At 41.2% G+C, this 18,932-nt stretch overlaps 1 protein-coding gene across 1 annotated transcript; it reads right to left on the bottom strand.

Annotated features, from left to right (window-relative positions):
* Positions 1-231: 231 nt before the first annotated feature.
* Positions 232-17,783, bottom strand: LOC139469845 (uncharacterized). Its single transcript, XM_071252157.1, has 5 exons — positions 17,616-17,783; positions 5,199-5,325; positions 4,934-5,079; positions 4,115-4,250; positions 232-2,095 (listed from the first exon to the last, which is right to left on the bottom strand). Exons 1-5 carry the CDS (start codon positions 17,659-17,661, stop codon positions 1,858-1,860), a joined length of 693 nt encoding a protein of 230 aa, XP_071108258.1. The 5' UTR covers positions 17,662-17,783; the 3' UTR covers positions 232-1,857.
* Positions 17,784-18,932: the final 1,149 nt, after the last annotated feature.

The following is an 18,932-nucleotide window of genomic DNA, read 5'->3' as shown; positions in this document are numbered from 1 at the left end:
AATGGGATACGATGATATGCAACAACGAACACAGCGTGCCAGACCACCCGATCCCGTTAGTCGCCTGGGTTGCTGGGTTGCTGAAGACCTATTCTAACCGGGCTTTTCACCCGTATCGCAATGACTGATCAAACTGTGTGGTTAAGGGTTACACCACGTTCTGTGTAGGCAACCTTCCACTTCGCGCAGAAGGAATTTCAAAGTCGCTGACATACACAAAACGCAAAGGAATTTAAGATACAAATTTATTACAAAACGAAGCGTTGTTAATGAAGGTTATTGGGACACACTGCCGTATATCCCATAACGGGCGGTGCAGCAAAATGACTCATTTTGAAGTTGAAGATGAAACTAAACCAAATTGTATCTACATGAATACTGTGAATGAGATGTAAAACAAAAACATGAAAGTAATACGTGTGACGGCAAGAAAAGGCTCATAAAGAAAGCACTACAGTTGACATTCACAACGAAACTCACTTGGGTCAAAGGCACTTAAGAACAGAGCACGCATCACATGTATTGATACGTTCAACACCTACGTACGTAGCGCAAATCAAACAAGTATAGGTAGCAATGTATGTTTGCACAAGTAGAGCGCCATGCAGTTAATTTAATATGGAGCGCATTGAAATAAAGTCGACATATGGTCGGCGAGCGCCATGCAAAAAAGTCGACATGTGGTCCGCGAGTGCCAGGCAATAAAGTCAGGGTATTGCGAAGTGAGGTTTCACAAAACCGGCGTATGCGGTGAGCTCTTGTCACGACTTAAGTATAAGACATTGTATAAGTATAAGACATACAAGTATAATTGAGTGAGTGAGTTGGGTTTAACGCCGCTTTTAACAGTATTCCAGTTATATCGCGGCGTGTCAGCTTAATGTGGGAGGAAAGCCCGAACCAATGCAGGTCGTTTATCACTTCGGTGAAACCCACGAGCACGGGTAAGGTGCTGACAAACCTAGAAACATAATCGGGGCGAACCGGGATTCGAACCCCCAATCATAGGTTTCTGGCGTGCCCAAGGGACGCAACTCTGCACAGCGAATCGCTCATACAAGTATAACACAGATTATGGGGTTCATTGGCGCGGACCTAAACCTCTGTAAAATGTTTGTTGTGTGAAACGCGAACAGTTGAAAATAAGTCTAGTTCACAAGATATCCAAGTTATACCCAGTTCACGCATCCAACATGTACCACTTATCCATAACAATAAACATCCAAATACACAATAATAAACAATAATAAACATGATATCAATATCATTCAGCTTGTGACGCAAACGTTAGCATTGTGACCATTACCTAAATGAAAATCCTAATTCCCTTTGAATAAATTTAGTATTCTTTGCTTGGCATCCGGTTGATTTAGGGGGCCCAAATTGTTGTTGCTAACCTAGAATAAAAACCCTCAATGAAATATCTGCAAAACAATGTGAACAATAGTCTATATCGAAACTACCACTGAATTTATACTACTCAACATTTGCTAAGGACAGACAATGACCTTTAGTAAAAGGTGTCTTTGACCCGTGAAGATCCATGGTCTTCAGCAACCCATGTTCGCTATAAAAGGCGACTATGCTTGTCCTAATAGGCAACTAACGGGGTCGGGTGGTCAGGCTCACTGACTTCGTTGATGCCTGTCATTGATCCCAATTGCGTGGATCGATGTTCATGATGTTAATTACTGGATTGTCTGGTCCAGACTCGATTATTTACAGACTGCCGTCATATAGCTGAAATATTGCTGAGAGCGGCGTTAAACAAGCAAATAAACAAAACAAAAGGTGTCTTTAGCAAATGTTGAATGGTATGGTTAACATGAGGGCGCAAACTGTAGATGTCTAATCGATCTAAAGCAACTTGGCTGCGGAAATGACAGCGATGATGGAGACGATGCTGTAACGGACGATGGAGGTGCCGCCAATAACGCTGGTCTCATACTCGGTGATGGCAGCCTGTCTCCTCACCGCGTCCAGCTTACAGTAGGGATACTTGACCCCTTCAAACACACGGCCGTAGATGACACCCACGGGGCTACAGTCGTCCTGGAAGGGGTCGGTGAAGCAGCCGGTGAAGGAGTCGAAGAACCTGAAGGGACAACAAACGATATTTGTTTACTTGTTAATCTCGACCCGTGAAGATCCGGGTAGAATAGGCCCTAAAAGGCGTCTATGTTTGTCGTAAGAGGCGACTAACGGGATCGGGTGGTCAGGCTCCTGACTTGATTGATGCATGTCATCGTATCTCAATTGCTTGGATCGATGCTCATGTCAATCACTGGATTCCAGACCGCCATCATATAGCTGGAATACCGCTGCGTGCGGCGTTAAACAAGAAACAATCTTGTTGATCCCGTGTCGCTATATTCGTGTCAGATCACGTACGTTTTACCAGAGGCGTTGACTATCACAAGCAGCAGTGTTAAACCTAATGAAATACGACAGTGCATGTGACCAAAGCCACATCTGGGATGTATGGTTGAGTCGGTGAATCTGGTTTTGTCCTGCTAAAAACCAATACAATGGGCACTGACATCAAGAGTGGGCTTGGCACATTGTATCCTTGGAGAGAATCGAACCGTGTTCAAGGTGAGGTGAAGGTGAAATTGGGTTTAACGTCGCGTCCAAGATTTTTGCACTTATATAGCGACGTACATGCACGTGTGTGTGTGTGTGTGTGTGTGTGTGGCTGCTTGTACTAGTCCGGACTGATGCCTATTTATAGTGCTAGCTCACTGAGATACCATGCCGCAGTTTAACATGAATACCCCACTCAGACACAGTATACTGACTCCGTGCCGACCAGTCCTTGTTTTAGCCCCTTAATGCCGAGCGCCAGACAGGGTAACAACAACTGCCATCTTTTAACGTCTTTTGCTGTGACGCGGCCGGGCATCGAACCCCGGACCTTCCGCTCTCCGGGCGGACGCTCTACCACAAGACCACGGAGCCCGTGTTCGCGGCATACCAAGCTACCAAGTAGTTAAAACCCTCACACTGTTGCTGTTACGTGAGGCTAAAAGAATAATAGTCTTGGTTCTCGGCCACCGCCCGCATCATCCTAAAGTCCGCCGCATGATTCGTTTTTATTTCCATTTAAAAAAAAACAAAAATCCCTTATACTTAAAAACAATGCGATCCAATATATCACACAGTTACTTCCCTTTACAATCTTGATGGCACACAAATATTTATTTGTTACATACTAGTTTGAACAAGCATGAAAACAAAACGAAAAACCGCCCGCACTATATTTTCAAACGTCATTGCCCGAGAACCAATTCTAATACTTTTAAAGCCTAATTGCAAAGCATAACGTGTACATAACTTCATTCAGAATATCATTTTGTCAGTATCGAAACTAAGGACACTTAAATAGGAGTAGGTACTGCTGTTGAATGGTGACCCACATTCGCCAACCTATCCCAGGGATACCATGGAACAATGCCCCATATAACTGCCGGTTCAGGCACACAATAAACCACTGGTTACAACATGGTTGTAAGGATCTCATTGTGGTAGTGCCCCGTCGAGATTCTGTGTTAGAATAGGACCCCGAGCTGGTCGTAAGCGGCGATCAAATGGATCGGGTAGTCAGGCCCTGTCACTTGCTTCATTGCCTGCCATCGTACCCGATCGCTTGGACCGATGCTCACAATATCAATCACTAAATTGTCTGGTCCAGACTAGATTATTTACAGGCTGCCGTCAAATACTGAAATATTGCTAAGTGCAGCGTTAAACAAGAAACAAACAAATCATAGCAGTAGAAGTAGCAGTACTATATTCATAACTGTATATATCAGAGCTCCGGAGTCCTTTTTGAGAGGCATTTAGAACTTAGAGTACTAAGTAAGGATAAGATATATTGATGAACAACTTCTTTATCTGATATCTACTCTACTGTATAAACACTGACCCCTACATATTATTTACTTGTCAACCATACGTTGTACTTCACTTGTTTGATAACGGTGTTAGAACTAACACTGAAATGTGGCTCCTAATTGTAAAAAAGAAGTTCATCCATATATCTTATCCTTACTCTGTAGTGCGCTACGCAATAGGACAACATATGCAAATAAAACCAGAGTGCAGCTAGACTTACTTGCAGACCATGTCCAGTCCAGACTTGATGTCAGTTGGTTCTCCAGCGTTGGTGATGGCAGCGACAGCGTTCTGTAGGCAATCAAAGAAACTCGACTCCCCAAAGGCAGAGAAACATGCTGCCTTCTCCACCAGAACTAGATCAAAAATGGTGAAAATGAGGCTCTGATATAAAGCAACGGATACGATGTTATACCTCACCTACATATTGCAACCTTCAGAATCTACCCAATGCAAAAAGTGGACGTTTTTAAATGCTATATACCCCACACAAAGGGCATACTGATCATTTAGTTCTGCTTCACTATCACACTATCTAAGGCCAATGTTTTTTTGTTTCTTTGTTTGTTGAACGCCGCACTCAGCAATATCCCAGCTATGTGGCGGCGGTCTGTACATAATCGAGTCTGGACCAGACAATCCAGTGATGGACATCATGAGCATCCATCTACGCAATACGATGACATGTATCAACCAAGTCAGCGAGCCTGACCATCCGATCCCGTATATCGCCTGCTACAAACATGGGTTGGTGTAGACCAAGATTAACACTGGTCTTCACGGGTAGCCAAGGCTTAATATACCATATACCTTAGGTTAATGACAGATATTATTGCACAGGCCAGGGAGGTAATTCACCAGAGATGTTATTGCACCCGTAGGGGAGGTAACTCATCAGAGATGTTATTGTACATGTAAGGGGGTAATTCACAAGAGATGTTATTGCACATGTAGGGGAGGTAACTCGCCAGAGTTGCTATTGTGCATGTAGAGGAGGTAACTCAGAGATGTTATTGCACATGTAGGGGAGGTAACTCACCAGAGATGTTATTGCACATGTACAATAGGCCTGCCCTGGTGTCGGGGATACTGACCAACAGATTCATCAGCTTCATCTCTTTCTGATTGTCGACACAGTCCTGCATGTGGCCTTCCATGCAGTCCGTGATGTTGTTCATGTTGTCTCTGAAAGAAGGTATGCTTATAGTTATGCAAGATATTGAAGTCCATACATGTTTTACGTTTTACTTCAGAAGACAGGAATCTACGAGAGGTCGTGTGGGGAACAGGGTAAACCGACCTACTTGCAGAACGTTTGGATGGAGGCCTCATCCTTAGGGGTTAAACTTGGGTTGAAGAGCTCGGACTTGAAGAGGCACTGCTGAATCTTACCGCTGGAAGTGGAATCACAGATGGCGGAGACAGAAGATCCTATAAACAAAACCCCAACAAGTGTTAAAGGGACATTCAAGATTATGACCACATGATGTTTGTTTGTTTCTTGTTTAACGCCGCTCTCAGCAATATTCCAGCTATATGACGACGGTTTGTAAATAATCGGGTCTCGACCAGACACTCCAGTGATTTACATAATAAGCATCGATCTACCCAATTGGGATACGATGACAAACATCAACCAAGTCAGCGAGCCATCCGTGACCAACTCGTGTTATTCCGGGACAAGCCGAATAGCGACTCGTGACCCTCTCGTGGCCATTTTTGCGACTGGGTTCCATCTAAGCGCAAACGGGCATAGATAAAAGAATTGTCAACTTGTTGTGTAATGATTCACGATTATTTCACCCATATATCATATATATTCCAGATGCTATTGAAAACAAATCGGGACTTACAGTATTATACAGTGTGATTGAAGACACTTTACTCTATCTTGGGTATATTTTTAAATGCAAGACAGATGCAAAATCAAAAGTTATTCCCGAGGGATTCTTTTGACCGTACCCTTAAAGTTATATGCGCATTTTGATTGGTTTGTCGTATTTTCGCACATAACATTCATCGATAGGGGCACGAGTCTTCTTGTAGGTTACACAGAGAGAGAGAGAGAGAGAGAGAGAGACCGAGAGAGAGACCGAGAGAGAGAGACCGAGAGAGACCGAGACCACCCTATCCCGTTTGTCGCCTCTTACGACAAGCATGGTCACCTGTTATGGCAAGCATTGTTTTTTTGACTGAATACCTATTCTAACCTTGATCTTCACAGGTCGACCACATGATGACCAGCGATGGTTTTGTGTGATTTACGAGTAACCCCGCTTTGAGCAGTATTTCCCATGTCACGGCATGACGTGTGTACTTTTAGGTGAGATGGCAGTCTTGAGAGGTATAGGTTGTACACAACTTTCAGTTCGGTTAACTCACTCCCATGGGTTTTCTGGTGATAAACCAAACATCGTAGTGGAAGTGATATCTGTGTGGGCACACCCCGACCTGTTATAATGTTCACCACAAACGTGATGATTTACTGGCGGAAATGAGCCTGTTTGCACCACCTCATTGCCAACGGAACCACCATGAAGTATCCCGCTGAATACCGCCGTTTTTAGCTGCAGATAGATACATTGTGTGGCCCTGGCACAATGGTTAGTATGTTTTACTTCATTGTGTGTTCTGAAATAGATTTCATCATGTTTGATAAGCGCTTTTTCTCATATCGAACACAATTCTTCTGGGTTATCGGCAGCCATTGTTATATGCATCGATGCGTAGCCTGTCGATAAATTGATGTTTTCATACGCAAGTTTTTTGCGTGAAAAGGCATGTTAATTTTCAGGTATCGAATGGAGTAAGGTGTTTTTAACCCTATTTGGCCCTATGCATTCGTCGGTGTCGTGGTAAAATTGGAACCATCGTGAAAGCAGAAGGTCAAAAAGATTGTCAATGCAATGTTATTCCACTAAATGGGGATTAAGGTGGGCAAGAGTCTGGACAAGATTTAAGCGGGAGACATGACGATGAACGTAGGCAAATTAGAAAAAAAAATCGTTGACCTGTAGGGAAAATGGATCATTCACGACAATCAGGAGAATACAACGTGGGCTAATGTTTTATAGTAATCATTAAATACGTCAGAAGAAATCAATCCCATTGTGTAGATGTGTCATGGGAATATCTGACTTCACTACACAACAGAGAAGCAAACTGAAGACACCATAACGGTTAGTCAAACACGAACAGTGTTTGATAGCTTGCTTTGTAAATACTGTCCATAAAAACATCATTGCTTCAGCCCCAGAAGAGTTTCTGGGTCACAATGCCCAAGCAACCTATGTTTGTCGACTATATGGATTAGGCGGTCGTACAGCAACTCTGGACAAGGTTTCTGCGAGAGACAATGAACAACATAGTAACATCAGTAAAAATATATTGATCTGCAAGCAAACGGACCCTTCACCACAATCCCGAGACTACACGTCCAATACCATATGGTAAACATTAAATACGTCAGGAAAATATCAATTCCGCATGATGGTTGTTTTACGTCATTACTCTGCAATGGAGCAGCTATTTGAAGATTCCATCACTCGCTACTCCTTAACTACACATGAAATATTCATTACAACGTAGGGGGGACGGGTGGCCCAGTCGTCTAAGGCGCCGCGATTAGCAGAGTTGCGTCCCTTGGGTTCGAATCCCGGTCCGCCCCAATTATGTTTCAAGGTTTGGCAGCACTATACCCGTGCTCGTGGGTTTCACCGAAGTGGTAAACGTCTGAGACCTGCATCAGTTCGGGCTTTCCTCCCACATTAAGCTGACACGGAATGTTAAAAGCGGCGTTAAACCCAACTCACTCACTCATTACAACGTACGACTAACGGTTGGTCAGGCTCGCTGATTGGTTGATGCATTCCATCGTATCCCAATTGCGTAGATCGATGTGCATGATGTCATTCATCGGATTGTCTGGTCCAGACTCGCCGTCATGTAGCTAGAATATTGCTGAGGGCGGCGTTAAACAAGGAAACAAAAACATAACAGCGTACACGACCTGGGTATTCCAACTCTCAGATTCTAAACAATGCCAAAGTAACGAATATTTGAAAAATTGTATTCAATATCAAAGAGGTAAACCTGGTAACGCTAAATCACTACCTTTTCACAAACATCCCACTGCTTGAGGTTCGAATTCGAGAGAGTGAGTGAATGATTTGGGTTTAACGCCGCTTTTAACATTATTCCAGTTATATCACGGCGTGTCAGCTTAATGTGGGAGGAAAGCCCGAAGTGATGCAGGTCTAAGACGTTTACCACTTCGGTGAAACCCACGAGCACGGGTATCGAATTCGAAGAGGTGACTATATAAATAGATCGGTTTGTCAGGCTCGGTGACTTGGTTGATTGCGCGTCATAGTACCCAAATGGCGTGAGACGTTGCTCACAATATCAATCACTGGTTTGTCTAGACTATTATTCATAACTATCCGTCATATAGTTGAAATTGTGTGATCACGGTGTTAGACACGAAACGAACAACCATATAGCGATGAAGTGTTAAATGACCCCTACAAGTATGGACTCTGCAAAGAGAGCCCCCGACTTGAAGCCACGAGAATGAACATAGCTGCGGTTGTCGTGGCAGTCACGGACGCCTACACGAGTAAGTGAAACTTAGACAATCAGACTGCAATGCATGAGGGCTCTAAATATAAACATATATTTGGCATAAACTGGACTGTGGTTTGGTAGGTTTATTGGACGTGAGCCGTAATTCCTTTTGCTCTTTCTCAAGTCTGCGTTATAGAAAGGAGTCGAAGCAGAAACGGGCAGTTCGCCATGTGATCTGATTTCATGGCCTCATTATTTCAGGTGGAATCTATAAAGTATAGAGTTGTGAGATGAACTCCCCTAAGGGCTACCACTATAGTAAATCAACGTCACAGTGTAGATGTTATGGCCATCGTAAGGGACACGGGTATCGACAGCGGCCGCATACAAATCCATTCTCAGGTCGAGATGTATTTCAGTCTGAGACGGGGACGGATCTGACAGTTGTGGGAAAAGACAAGCGTCTACAAGTGTTTGTGTTCCCCACTCTCGTGTTTGTTTCTCTCACTCACGTGTTGGTACATGCTTCCCTCTGTGACGGAGGATGCCCTCGCATATACACAGCCGGACACCCAGTGATGTGGCGGGACAACATGGTATCGAATGAGGTCGGTGTAACACAACACACTGTGTAACGCCGACTACGTAAGGCCTTCTGTACAGGTTCACTCAGCTTATTTAGGAGTCGTACATACTAACGCAATAATGCCTCGCTTGTGGATCTACGCCCAACAGGTTCCACATTGTCTAGACATCAGTATTTCATACAGCTCTCGCGGAAAAATACACAACCCACAAAGCGTCCCTGCACTAAACACAGTTACTACAGTATACAACCCACAAGGCGTCCCTGCACTAAACACAGTTACTACAGTATACAACCCACAAAGCGTCCCTGCACTAAACACAGTTACTGCATTAACCAACAAGGCGTCCCTGCACTAAACACAGTTACTACAGTATACAACCCACAAAGCGTCCCTGCACTAAACACAGTTACTACAGTATACAACCCACAAGGCGCCCCTGCACTAAACACAGTTACTGAATAAACCTACAAGGCGTCCCTTCACTAAAAACAGTTCCCACGCTACAGCATACAACCCACAAGGCGTCCCTGCACTAAACACAGTTACTACAGTATACAACCCACAAGGCGTCCCTGACCCGGAAGACTTGCACCGGTTTGTTTACAGAGGGCTTTGGACAGTGATGCCGTTGTTGTAAGCGCGGAACACATCACGCTCTGACGGCCAATAAATGTGGAAATATAAACCCCAGTTTACAATTTCTTCTGTTGCTATTGAACATGGATAAAGTGAGAAGGTATGTTTGTTCGGATATTCGTTTCGACACCTCCATCCTTTCAAAAATAAAGTAGGCGAGTTGAAACGTCGCGTTGAAGAATATTGCACTTACACAGCTTTGTTTGTCTATTTATTTGTCGTTTAACGCCGCACTCAGCAATCTTCCAGCTATCGTGAAGGTGGTCTGTAAAAAATCCCATCTGCACCAGATAATCTAGTGACTGATATCATGAGCATCGACCTACGGTATTGGGATACGATGTATCAACAAAGTCAGCGAGCCTGGCTGTCTGTGACTCCAATGTTTTAGTTTATTTTTCAAACAAGTAAAGTTTGGATTTCATTAGTGTAGTACATGTATGGAATCAAGTCACAAAACCGCAACTGCTACAGAAAAGCAAGCATTCCATGCAAAAGTTGACTTTTATGCAAGCCCCATGCATTTCACTACCCAGGAATGGTATAAAACATGTGCGTTAACGGGATTCCATGTGCATTGTTTAGCATCGTGCTGACAACCACACAGAAAAACAACAAAATTACGCAATTATTCAACATTACGAAATGCCATGGCTGTCCGAAAATAAGCGTCTGTGAGCCATTGGTATGTTTGAAGCAGGATTGAGTCAACGTGATGTTGCAAGACAATTTAACGTCCACAGAAACACCATTTGGTGTTTATGGCAACGTTGGCAACAGACGAATGCAGACCATCCTCGGAGTGGCAGGCCACGCGTAACCAATAATCGACAAGACAACTGGATTCGAACAACACCTACGAAATCGACAGTGACTGCAAGAAGCATCCCTGGCCTTCGACGAATATCTCCACAAACCGTACGTCGTCGCCTCAGATGTGCAGGGATTGTCGCCAGACGTCCCATCTTGACAGGAAACCACCGTCGAGCACGTCTACAGTGGTGCAGACAAGTTCTATTCCCTGACAAGTCTCGTTTTCACTTTAGCCACAGCTATGGACGGATTCGAGTGTACCGACGTCGAGGCGAACGTTACGTCAATCATTGTATCATGGAAGAAGATTGTGGTTTGATAGTGGTAGAGGGAAATCTCAATGGACAGCGCTACTGCGACGAGATCATCGGCCCTATTATTCTACCTTTTTTGCGTCGTCATGGCCCGGGCATTACCTTTCAACATGGCAACGACCGGCCTTATATTGCTCGACATGTTCAGGATTCTCTTCAACAAAACAACGTGAATGTCATTCCCTGGCCGGCTCGGTCCCCTGATCTCTCACCAATCGAGCACATGTGGGATGAGATGGATCGGCGCCTTCAGCGTCAACCACTTGTTCCACAGACACTCCAGGAACTTCGAAACATGCTCCAGCAGATATGGACAGATATCCCACAGGACCTTGTGCGATGCCTGGTCCATTCCATGAGACGAAGACGTGTTGCATGTATCGCAACCAGAGGTGGACACACACGCTATTGACTTGTAAATTGACATTTTGGCATGTTCATGGTTGGTTTTTTAATGAAATCACACATTTTCTGAAGTCAATGTGGCAAATGAAACCATTTGAACACTTACAGGAGTCTTTTATCTGTTGCAAACTGAAATTGTTTCAAATTTTGTTAAAAACCTAACTTTGCATTAAATCTTATTCAATGTCACAGGAATTTGTTGTTCAGTATATATAGAAAAAAGTGAGGAAAAAACCTCTTTGTATGCGAAGTACTTTCGTTAGTGCGTGTGCGTAGTTTCCATAAAATCTGCATGTCATAGAGCCCGATTGTGAGGATCGATGCTCATGATGTCAATCACTGCTTTGTCTGGTCCAGTCCCGATTATTTACAGACCGCTGTCATATAGCTGGAATATTGCTGAATGTGGCGTTAAACAAACAAAAAAACATTTACGCGGAAGGAAATCCATTCTTTCGTATGCGAGCGTTCAGCTCCAACGAGTTTCATCAGCTCTTACATAATGAATATAACCATCTATTCGAGGTAGCAGAGACGGAGTGTGAGGAACGGCTTAAATCAAACCAGTTATAACTACCTAAGCCTAGAATCTAATTAATTTCGTATTTACATCACATCGTGAATTGTGTGTGTGCTGAAACTCCAGGTCGACTCAGTGCAAATCGTTACAAGATGGATGCTGCCATCGTCCCGTCACCTTTGATCTGAGAAACCTGGTACCCTGGGTATGCTGCGCTGGCGCTTCACTGACCCAGACAATGACTGCACAATGGCCGCCTCCACTTGACGAACAAACATGGCGGACACGACATGTAGAAAAACTATAGAAAAACGCTAGAACGGGTGGTTATAATTTTTCTTAGCATTTTCATGAATGCTCTTGCAATGTATACGTCACGGGAATAACGTCCATTGTTACTTTAAGTGAAGGAAATCATTATTTAAGCTGTTTGGACCCGTTTTCTCCCATTGTAAAAAGGTGTGTTTAGAGGGGTTATTGAACGCCCAGTATAATAACTAGAAAAACAAACACTTTTGATCCGTAATAATGGTATTTAATTATAGGGTCTGTCATTGGTTCTGATTTTATTCACATGAAAAGCGATTTATTTGTTTTCTTATTACACAATGATTTATTTCATTGTGTAATAATTTTGGAGAAATAATTGATTAATTACAATATCGTGTTTTTTTACTAAGCGTGTTCTTGTAAAAATGTCGGATCTGAATGGCATAATAACTAAAGGAATATGTTAATTAATTTGGTACAGTGGCATACACATCCACGTGTATTCTCTTTTTCACGGGATGACAAAAATAAAAATTTAACCGTCGTCATGGTATGGCAATTAATTAACTGGAGACACTTCCACGTGAGGTTGTAGAAAACTGTTATAAATTACACCATAGGCAGGTTTTCTTGTTGATATGGAAAATCACTATGCCATGAAATTCTACTAGATATCATTGCCTTGTTTGAGATCCAGACACCCAAACAGTTTGTGCTGAAAGTGGCCGCTGATTTTGATAAGAAAACCAGAGGAATATATGTGTGAAGGGACTTTCAAGGGCTGTAGTTTATCAAAGACATATTTGGTAAAGAGCAAAGCAGTTAAAATTTAATAATGTTCCATCTGTCCATTGTCATAAACATTATATAAACATTATATAAACAAATAACCATAACTTCCTAGCAAATTTAACATAATTGTAATTTAAGATGATTCTACTGACCAATCTACACGAAATCCAAAGGGTTTTCAACAATCAGACATCTGAGAAAATTCCAACTAGTTTTTTACAGCAAACTGAACAATCTGAACACATGCAAAGCATGATGTCCTGAATAAAAGCAAAAACAAAAATTAACATAATCAGTTTTGGAGCTTGTTAGTATGTTAATTACAATGTACAATTGGTCAACAAGTTCAGTACAAATTCTCCTGAATTCAAAGATTCTGTGTTGAACCAGGCATGGAAGAAGTACTGATCAAGAGTTAGAGTGAAGCAAACAGATTCAAATGCATCATTTTTATCCACTGGCTGAATAAATGTTTGTTTGTTTGTTGTTTAACAGGGCACTGAGCAATATTCCTGCTACATGGCGGCGGGGCTGAATAAATTATGACATCATATTACATGTATGTGATTTATTACTTTTGTCAGATCTACATGTATATATCATGCGCTGAATGATGTCAGTGTATGCTTGGATCCTGGCTTTAAGCCCCCAAAACTATGGTGCATGTACTCATAGTCAACACAGGTTCCGTTGCTACCCGATAATCATCACCCTTAATTCAACACTTCACAAATAAATAGTGGAAAGTACACGTATCTCCAGCTTTCATCCTCAAGTATTACATTTCTGTGCACTTTTAATGTTATGTATTACCATCATGATCGTATTGGTGTTCTTTTCCTATACTTGAGCAATATGTAACTTAATTTCTTTTATTCGAGTAGATTATATGTGGATAACATCGTACACATATTTCATCTAACATGATGATTATTATCATAGCTATTTTTCAATAATAATGGCATGCACACATCTTTACGTTATTCTGTACACGATTCCCCAATGGCTATATTGCATCAAATAGAATACACATGAATGTGTATGCTACTGTACCAAATTAATTCAAAATTATGAACATAATCTTCATTATTATCCCATGCAGACGCAACATTCTTACAAGCTCACACAAAGTCCAGAAACACGACTGAAATTAATCCAATGTGTTTCCAAAATAATTAGATCTATTTATGATTAATTTCATTGTGTAATAAGAAAACAAATGCCAAATAAATGGCTTTTCATGTGAATAAAATCCAAATGTCAGAACCAATGACAGACCCTATAATTAAATACCATTATTACGGATCAAAAGTGTTTGTTTTTCTAGATATTATACTGGGCGTTCAATAACCCCTCTAAACACACCTTTTTACAATGGGAGAAAACGGGTCCAAACAGCTTAAATAATGTTTTCCTTCGCTAAAAGTAACAATTGACATTATTCTCGTGACGTATACATTGCAAGGGCATTCATGGAAAATGCTAAGAAAAAATTATAACCACCGGCTCTAGCGTTTTTCAATAGTAAATACATGAGGTGTCCGCCGTGTTTGTTCGTTAAGTAGAGGCGGGCCTTGTGCAGTCATTGCCTAGGTCAGGCTGAATCAAACGAAGGCCTCGTCCGCCATGTTTCATGGGGATGCAGGCTAAAACGGCACCGCAGCAAAACGGCTATGTACAATGTGTCAGGCGAAAACGGCAACTGTATTTTAAATAACGATAAGAGCGATTTGTGTAGTACTTGTTATTGTGTAGTACTTGTTATTGTGTAGTACTTGTAGTTATCTGGTGTATTTGATGTATCTAAATACAGTTTCAGCTTGACATCGAGTTAAATTGAGTAAATTTAAGGTACTTAAAGGGGATCTGATCTAAAGCAATTCCCCGGGACTGGTTGTTGCCTTTGTTATTATTTTTTCCTGTGAGTATCAGGACGATATCCCAGAAATCTAGACTAGTTTGCGACTTGTGTTCCCCCATCTGTAAGCGCATTTGTCACCTTTATTGATAGTATAAGGGCGGATGGTCATTGATCGACAAAATGAAATAGTTTTGGGAAATAATAAGGAAATGTAGGTATCTTTGTGGGTAGCATCGGTAATGGTGACGAAGTTTTGATAAGTCACTTGCTTGGTAATTGTGCGATTTTCGTTTACACTATTATGACTAGCAACACAAAGTAAATATTTCACCTGAGCATTGCTTATTTTGTAGTGTTTATACTTTAACAGTCAAAATGAGCAAAATTGCAATTAGGAAATTTATTAAACGACTAAATATTCAGTTATTTTACAAATTGACTGAAAAATATGTCCATCAGTACTATGATAACAAATTCCAATATTTTTTATGTTTAATATCATCACCAAGTGACTGAAAATGTTAGGATTAAAAGTACATGTGTATATTGTTTGGCTTCTAATCCTAGCATAATTAATCTACTGTGCTTTTTATATGCCCTTTTGGTCGTCTTAATCATTTTTAGTCATTCTCTAAAATAAATGGACATATTGTTCAGTCAATTTGTAAAACGACTGAAATATTCAGACATTTCATAAATTGCCTGAGTAAATCACATTTTACAAATTGACTGTAATATATGCATGCTTACAAAGGAAAAGACTTGTGAATATGTCTTTCGCGCATCGAAGAACTTCCCGACCGAGACGTAGAGGGACAAGAATAAATCTGTTCAATGCTGCAGCAAATGAATAAAAACAAAATGCAAATATCATAATTACAACCTATCAAATTAATATGTATAATTTTAGGTAGCTTCCTTGTTCGGGGAATGTATTCGTGACTATCCACGCAAAGGAACAATATCCCACACTTCTGCAGCTGTATAAAGAAATCTTTTCGATGTCACGTGTCTGTAACATCAAAATTTTTAATATATATATATATATATATCGTTTCGGGATTTTATAACCTGTGTTCGTTTCTCAACTGATCACTTAGATTGTTTCAGGTGTTTCACATTGGTGTCAAGTCTCAAATGTCAGCTGAGAAAGCCCACGTGACAACTATTTCCATAATGTCCCAGGTTCTTACAAAAATCCACTGCGTTAGATAACAATGAGCAATCAATCAACCGATTATCGGTTAACCCTTTAAACACGACATGATTAAGTGTATTCCCTTTGCTGTAGTAAACCTACACATGTAAACACTTACTTTCTGACATATCCACTGTGCAAGATAACAGTGATAAATCAATCAAGGTATTTTGTGTTGATCCTTTGATGGCTCAGTTGATTTACAAAAAAAATTTACAAAACAGTAAATCAACTGATCGTTCATCTCTTGCTGGGTTGCCACGTGCATATCACATAACACACATTTCACCTCACTTCAAACCTGGATTTAGATTGAATAATTACCCCAGGCCCAAGAAATGTCAAATTGGAACCTTTATCGGGTAATGTGAGTGGTGCTGCCACTAATAATAGCTGTAATAAATCCATTAACTGAGCATCTTTTGAATGACGACAAATACACAAGTGTAGGACCAACCAGAAAACGTGGATGACAAGGGGGTAGTAACCATAGTAACCGTATTATCCACGCAATCCGAAAATGTTTTCACTGCAGGGATACTTTTTTTATTAATAAACTATAACCATCATAGGTATTTCCAAATGACGACATCCGATGAGCTTCCGCCGCTCTTTTAGTCTGTTTAGGCTGTAGAAATTAATCAAAATGCGCCCTTTGCCGAGATCACGGGTAACCAACAAGTGTTAAAAAATGCGTAAGAGTTGTCTTTACAGACGGTAGCCCAGTCTCTTGTCACTCTGTTGCGTTGGCGAGCAAATCGACTCACGGCCAGTGTCTAGAAGCACTAATGTGAAAGCAGCCAGAGATTAGTGCTCCTTTAAAACTTCAAAGCGTATGTTTTCACCATAAGTTAGCTGCGCCTCCCAATTAGAGTCGGCGAGTAAATTGGAATAGGGGGGCTAATTTCTAAGGTAAACCTGTTTTAACATTTCACAATTATTTGTGTTTGTAAGAGACGATGTGGGTGTGATTTCATTTATGTAAATTACTGCAAAGCATGTTATGTTTTCACAATAAGTTGAGTATAGGCTAAGTTGGAATATAGTTGGAGGTGCCGTTTTAGCTATAACCCGTTTCATAGACATGCAGTGAATTCAGAGCACGTCTTCATCTCAAGGTCGGCCTTAGGCGCTAAGTTAAAGCGGAATCCACGACGGCTCTTGTCCTGCCCATGACCTATACACCCTGCATTCCAGGAGTCACGGTTATTTGCACACACTGATCAAGAATGCGACACACATTATGAACTTTTGCAACATACGACATAACGGTCAGTCTTTGCGTCATGGAATGCTGTGGATTTTTATGTGATAATTATAAACTACACGTACAAAATATCATATTTGGAAGAAAACATTAGAGAATGCAAAATGTTCTTTTTTATAAAACATTCATAAATTAGTTATGATATAGCCTCTAGGGCAACACATATGAATGTTATACAGTCTGTCACGAACTAACTGCAGCCGACATATGAACCTGCCAACAGGGTCATCCATGGCTTCAGATTACCAGGTAGGACTGCTACAAGTTCTAGTCGGCCGATCGATCCATGGCCTGGTTAGGGATAGTAACCCATATAATTATGAAACGAGAATGTAAAACTCAAACATTATTTGACGAGAATCTGTTTCGGGCATACGCGTGCACGTTTCATTAAACTATGTGGGTTGTTCCCCACAAGTAAAGGTCCCGGTGTGGAGGCTGCACAAACTACAGGTAAACTACCTGTTGAGAACGCTACGGTCTACATACCTCCAAACAGCACAGAAGCCAAAACTGCTACAATATATCCGTTCATTTTGGAAAATTCAAATGTCGATCTGTTTCACGAGTGAAAGTTCCCCACGTGCTCGTCTGCAGCAAATAACTTGATGTCGATCAGCCGCGGGTTACTTTAAAGTTGCATGCCGGGAAGATGTCGCCAATCAAATCGAGGCGAATAACAAAGGACAAATAGACGTATTGTTTGGCACGACAGTTACAGCGGCCTTTCCGTGCCTACAGTATGGGCGCCGCAATTAATTTTAACTGTGGAGGATATTCACGAATACAAATTACTGCTCATAGCTGCCAAATGGAATTTAATCATACAGGAATATTGCTGATGCAGCCTTAGTCACCTTCTTGCACCTCCTCTATCCCTTATCACCCCTACAAAAATAGAATAAAATTTCATCTTGTTGCATAATGTTCTCAAAGTCTGTTCTGTCAGTAATAAAATGTCAAAGTGCGTTGGGGCAAAAACTATCTGACATATCATCCCCAAACATTGTTATTTTTTCTGTTTCCAAAACCTGAGTAAGTGAGTATCGTTTTATGGCGCTTTTAGGAATATTCCAGTAATATCACAGGAGGGGACACCAGAAATGGGCTTCACACATTGTGCCCAGGTCAGAATCTTCTGTGTGATGAGCAAGCGAACGCTTTTACCACTAGGCTACCCGACCCCCCCAAAACCTGACAATACATTTAAGGAATCACTATTCTTATTTGGACAACCTGGAAACCAAATAATAAAAATCAATTCTTATATCTAGAACAGTCAAATAGATTGTGTGTTGGTTCAATTAAATATTTCTGATTTATCTTATGGTCAGATATTAGTTAGTGCCTGTGATGCAGCTATCTGGATTCCTCATATTTAACAAAGAAAAACAAACCAAAATTTTCATGTCTTTACTTCTCAGAATATAAGATTGTTTATCTTCAGTTATACAGACATTTCAAAACTTAACATGGCCCGGGTGTCTTTGTCAGTCAAAAGCACCCTTATTAAATTCCAGGAGTAAACAATTTTCTTGTTTGTAAACAAATGGTGCAATGTGCTTTTTAGAACAGTTACATTCAAACATCATGAATCTGATAAATATTAGCCATGTTGTCGAGTGAGTGAATAAGTGAAATGTGTCACAGGAAGCACATTGTAACATCCATCACCGGAGATGGTTTCAGTTTCAGCATAAATCTCTTCAGTGAAAAAAGGAAATCAACAGAGTGGATTCTGTAGACTGTGTAGATATTCATTGTGTTGAATCTCTGGACTCAAAGTGTGAAATAAATAATTCAATA

The sequence above is a fragment of the Haliotis cracherodii genome, unplaced genomic scaffold, assembly GCF_022045235.1.
Source record: "Haliotis cracherodii isolate W230 unplaced genomic scaffold, xgHalCrac1.p SCAF_1, whole genome shotgun sequence".
NCBI classification, from domain to species: domain Eukaryota; kingdom Metazoa; phylum Mollusca; class Gastropoda; order Lepetellida; family Haliotidae; genus Haliotis; species Haliotis cracherodii.
This window is presented reverse-complemented; position numbering and strand designations above follow the sequence as displayed.